The sequence below is a fragment of the Sphaeroforma arctica genome (assembly GCF_001186125.1).
Source record: "Sphaeroforma arctica JP610 unplaced genomic scaffold supercont1.955, whole genome shotgun sequence".
Classification (NCBI taxonomy): Eukaryota; class Ichthyosporea; order Ichthyophonida; genus Sphaeroforma; species Sphaeroforma arctica.
The window spans coordinates 332-5,685 of record NW_014039603.1 but is presented as its reverse complement, the minus strand read 5'-3'; the positions used below and the strand labels follow the sequence as shown (position 1 = coordinate 5,685).

Genomic DNA, 5,354 nt, shown 5'->3' with positions numbered 1-5,354 from the left:
GCGTGTGTATGTGCGTGTGTATGTGTGTGTGTGTGTGTGTATACACATATACACGTGTGTGTGTGTGTGTGTGTCTGTGTGTGTCTGCGTGTGCGTGTCTGTGTCTGTGTCTGTGTTTGTGTGTGTGTGTCAGTGTCTGCGTCTGTGTGTATCTGAGTCTGTGTCTGTGTTTGTGTGAGTGTGTATACGTGTGTGTGTGTGATGTGGCTGGGATGAGGAAAGGTTGTGTATGTGCGTGTATTCAATGCCCGGCACCATGCCTTTTAAATCCCATAGTCAGGTTTTAGGCCACGAAGCACTAAGGAAAATCATTTGGCAATACAAACACAAGGATATAAAGTAAGCACAAGATAATTAAGCTACTCTCAGCCATGCCTCTGTACACGCTGAGTTTGATAGGGATCAGAGACCCTTTGATTCGTAGATAGATGCAGGATTGATTAGTGAAACATAACAGCGCTGCAAGTCCTTATAGTGGGTCTGTCGCAGATATTGTCACAATAGCGGTACGACCTACTACGTAAGCTGATCGTAGGTGTCAGAATTCTGATATATATGCAACAGCACAACAAGTACTCCAACAGCAGAAACGATAATAGGGCAAGTGAAAGCCACGCAAACAATTAAAACCCATACTGGTTTAAAACAACTGTTTGACATACCATGCTGGACCGCGACTGATCTGGTGTCACTTGTGGCTGTGGCTCCTCTGCTTTCTTCTCCTGCTGTGTATTGTGCTTCTTTCGTTGTGCCTGGTTTTGCGGGGAACTCTTTGCTTTCCTCTTGGGCGGCATCTGATCAGTGCGATCTATACTCTCTATACAATCTTGCTCAAGTGTCTTTTTGGGGTCTTTCACGGGAAATATGTTTGTATACGATACAAGTTAGCTGTAATCGTGATGTTTTATATATTTTTTTTTGGAAGTAGGCGAGTGTCAAAAATTGTATTGTATTTACATAATAACTAAGTATTTGTACACAATAACATTTTCAGTGATTTATTTCGTGATACACAGTGACGAGATCCACACGTAAACCCAATAACGCCTATTAGCTGGTCATGTAGGGTTTTTGGGTCACTATACGCAATTTTGTGCGGCACTGTACATATTTACTCATAAATATATAAATGTTTTTGGTTTAAAAAAAAAGAGTTGCATATCTATTTGCATACAGAGTGTGCGAAGAACATATGCGTTTTCACTGCTTTATCCTGCATCAGAAGGATACTTTGGTCTTGGTAACAGTCTTATTCGAACCACCACCATCCCTAGAAAGTAAATGTAACATGCTGTACATTTCCTATTCTTCTCGTTCCCACCTTTCCCAAGTCTATCCCAAGCCAGACGTGATTCGTGTCGTCCATGGTGTGGTGTTGACACTAGTCAACCACCGACTTCCGTTGGGGCCCCGTCAATCTACGAGATGATTGATCACGAAGACAAATCTACCCCACAAATTTGCCCACATCTACAAAATTCGAGAAGAGTCGTTCTGTAACATTGACACACCAACTTGAAGTACTTATTTTTAGCTCACTCTGTTGTTTTGTTGTCCTTGTGCCACTTGCTCCGCAATCTGTTACGCTTGACATCGTCATCGGCACAACTGCCATATTTAATCTGATCCGCAAAACACACTACGCTTCGTAAACGCATCCCTCCACTTGACTTTTTGACCTCGGCCGAAACGGATCTGCCTATCGTTCCATGACCCTCTAGAGAAAAAGAAAGTACAAAATATGGCTGATCGGACTAACGTCCGAAGGACATAAAAATGGACCTTCCTACAGGATTATATGCGAATATCCGAATACTAGTTGGGTGACACACACTGAACTCTGAAGTCAGGAGGGGGGAAGTGCGTAAATACTATTTCGCAGATTTCTTGTAAGATCATCTTGTCATTGTGTGAACTGTGAAGGGCATAGACATGGCCCTCTGGATAAAGTCTCTCGAAAAATACTTTCTCTCCGAGATGCATTTCTCCCACAAAGACTCAAAAAGGGCCATAGTAATCATAGCTATAAGCCATAGGGTACCAGTAAAAACAATCTAAATAATGTTTTTAAAGCCAAAAACGCAATCTGCAGGGAGCATTACGACTTTATGAGTCATGTATTATTGGGTAAGGAATATAAAGTTGGGTCTGCTGACTTTGGAAGTTCACCCTCAAAAAAACTTGGGCATTTTGTTTTGTTTTTGTTTTTTAAAAACAAAATTATGTGGTTGTGTGACGTGTGTGAACTGTGAAGTCATGAACATCTTGAAGCCAAACTTACAGAATTGCACCAATATCAGAATATGTCTGTATCAGTTCACTACTCATCACAGAGAATCAAGAGATGATGCACTATATACTATATATGTAGCACTTGAACTGTGTAAATCGACATTATTGCTTGTTTATAAAGCTAGGAACTCAGACACTACAACAGGCTATTTCTTTAAAATATTATGGATGTTATTATTAAACGCCCAGAGACAAGCTCGTCCTTGCAGCTTAAAGCCGACTACACAACCACAGTAGGTGATATCAAATTACGTATCACTGAAGAGACTGGTATTCCCACGGAAGAGATAAACCTACATTACAACGACAAGCAACTTCCCGACGCTCAAACCTTATGGATGATTGAGAAAACGATAACGAGTCAACCAGGTAATACATACATTGCTGTTTTCGAGCGCATCTTTATACAAAGTGTGCTCGCTTTTGTCTCAGCAGACATTGGGTTCATGTTTGATTTCCTGTTTTCCTGTTGTAAGTGATATCATTTTCGACAAACTATTAGCACTCAAGTGTATTTTGCAAACTGACATCTACAATAGGTAGCGAATCTACAAAATCTACAACCGCGAATACGACTGAAGAGAAATTGGAATTTAATATGACCTACAATATGGATGGTGGTTGCAAAATTCTGTGCTTGCCGTGCACACTTATAGCTTGCTGCTTTGGATATCTTTGCCCTTGTTGCTGCTGATCTATATGTAATCACAAGTATTGATTATTAACCAACAAAAAAGTATAAATCGATTCGGTTCTCGAGTCTCAACAGACTTATATCCCTGAGATTATTTAGTAAAGCTTTAGCACAACAATGTCTAGTATCTCTGAAACACCTAAATTCGTGGTGTAGAGCTTCCATTGCCTCTCGAGCAATACATATTTTGCAACATAATTCTTCGATTCGACAGAAGCAGATTTATGGCACTTATAGCCACAAGGTCAGACGAGCGCACCACTGCAAGTGGTGTGTAGTGAATTTTTCCACTACAATGACTGGGGCTCGCGACAGTGCGACACACAGATTTCAATTATATTATTGTACATATGTATTTAGTATCGGTCGTAGAAAACGCAAGAATTTGGTGATTGTAATTTTAATTATAAGCACTATGATACTAACAAGTATGATTAATATTATATGCACTTCTTATTTTTCAAGTGAGAGAGTCAGAAGTTTTGATCTCACTTTGAACTATTTATGTAATTTTAAATATTTGGCAGTGCATAACGCTGAATGCACACATCAAGAGACCTAAAAGCAAGGTCTCTTGGCATACATGATAGAATTCCTTACCGGTACCGAACTCAGTCTCTCTTTCTAATAATTATGTCGTAAAAATTCAAATAAATAATAGATGACTCATCTCTCTCGTACTTCATCATGTGACGTGAAACAGTGAACGATGATAAATAGATACAAAGTTGATTCCCTCTCTCTCTCTCTCTCTGTGCCAAAAATGTAAATAAATATAGATATTTTTTCTTAATATACTTAGTCTCTCATCAGCTCCAATGTCAGTTCAGACTGTCGAAGAATACGATCGAATATGATACCGGCAATTAAACAGAAACGGTGGGACCTTATTGTAATAACAGTCGTCTTTGGCGTAGCGACTGGTGTATACACCTTCAAACCGATGCTCGACGAAATGGCGGAAGCACAGGAAAAGCGTAAACTACTTGAGCTGGCAGTCGCCGAAGCACAGGCCCAAGAGGTTGCCTCGGCAGAGAAAGCGGGGTTAAAGATATGAAAATAGATCAACTGGGTGGCAGATACACTGCTTTTGGGTAGCAGGAACATTTTGTTATGTGCATCCACTATGTATTGTGATGAGATACATGCTTGACATATGTCCACTTCGCTGCGGAAGTCTTAGTATGGAGAATGAAATATCCAGTAAGTCGAATCAATCTGGACGTTCCTGGTGAACAATCAGTATCAGGGGTTATGTGCCACTGTTCTTTACTTGCTTGTCGTAGACGCCTATTCAAGGTTCAAATATCAGTTTCATAGACGCTTATGTGCGCAACCTTGTCTCAACTGAGAAAAATTGTACAAATCCACCTGCTTTTTACTGCAGTTGCCCAAACATATTCAGCCTAGTGTTGAAAATAAAATAATTTTTGTGACGGTGTATATTGCAGCGTACAAAAATCAACCATATATACTCATGTAATATATACCTATGTGTATATGTATCTACATATATATATGTGTGTGTGTGTGTATGTGTTCTATATATATATATATATGTGTGTGTGTGTGTGTATGTGTATATATGTATGTATGTGTGCATGTTTGTATGTAATATATATATATGTATGTATGTACGTATATATATGTATATGTGTGTGAGTGTATGTGTGCATGTTTCCATGTAATATGTATATATATATATATGTGTGTGTGTGTGTATGTATGTATGCATTTCTTTCTGTCTTTCTGTATGTATGTATGTATGTATTTCTGTCTGTCTTTCTGTATGTATGTATAATATATATATATATATTTATATATAAATATATATCTATATACATATTTATTTATTTATTTATTTATATATATACATATATATATATCTATATATATATATATATTATTGAATTCATCTGTTTCAAATTATATAATATGCACATTATATAGGTAATATTATACATATACAACGTAAACATGTTATCATACAGTAATGTATTATTATTTTTATTGTTATTATATATATATATATATATATACATGTATATATATATATATATATATATATACATGTTATTTTTATTATATATATAGTAGTATATTGTTATTGTTATTGTTTCTATCGTTATTGTTGTTGTTGTTGTTACTACATTATAATCATTATTATCATTATATAATTATTGTTATAAATGTATACATATATATACATACGTGTGTTTGTATATATGTTGTATACGAATGTATGTATAGAAGTATGTATATGTGCATATGTATTGATGTATATGTATATATATATATATATATATATATGTATGTATGTATGTATGTATATATGTATATATATGCATATATATATATGTATATTACA

At 36.5% G+C, this 5,354-nt stretch overlaps 3 protein-coding genes across 3 annotated transcripts in view; 2 read left to right on the top strand and 1 right to left on the bottom strand.

Moving 5' to 3' along the window:
• SARC_09418 (hypothetical protein) overlaps positions 1-890 on the bottom strand; it is a gene marked incomplete at its 3' end in the record, with an annotated part of 2,987 nt that extends 2,097 nt beyond the window's left edge. The window contains exon 1 of the mRNA XM_014296566.1: positions 663-890. Coding sequence (XP_014152041.1) covers positions 663-794 — 132 coding nt within the window. The 5' untranslated portion in view covers positions 795-890. The remainder of the gene's footprint in view (positions 1-662) is intronic.
• Positions 891-2,313: 1,423 nt separating this feature from the next.
• On the top strand, positions 2,314-3,111 carry SARC_09417 (hypothetical protein). Its single transcript, XM_014296565.1, has 2 exons — positions 2,314-2,661; positions 2,832-3,111. The coding sequence occupies exons 1-2, from the start codon at positions 2,457-2,459 to the stop codon at positions 2,984-2,986; spliced, it is 360 nt and encodes a 119-aa protein (XP_014152040.1). The 5' UTR covers positions 2,314-2,456; the 3' UTR covers positions 2,987-3,111.
• Positions 3,112-3,789: 678 nt separating this feature from the next.
• SARC_09416 (hypothetical protein) lies at positions 3,790-4,457 on the top strand. Its single transcript, XM_014296564.1, has one exon. It carries the CDS (start codon positions 3,840-3,842, stop codon positions 4,041-4,043), a length of 204 nt encoding a protein of 67 aa, XP_014152039.1. The 5' UTR covers positions 3,790-3,839; the 3' UTR covers positions 4,044-4,457.
• Positions 4,458-5,354: the final 897 nt, after the last annotated feature.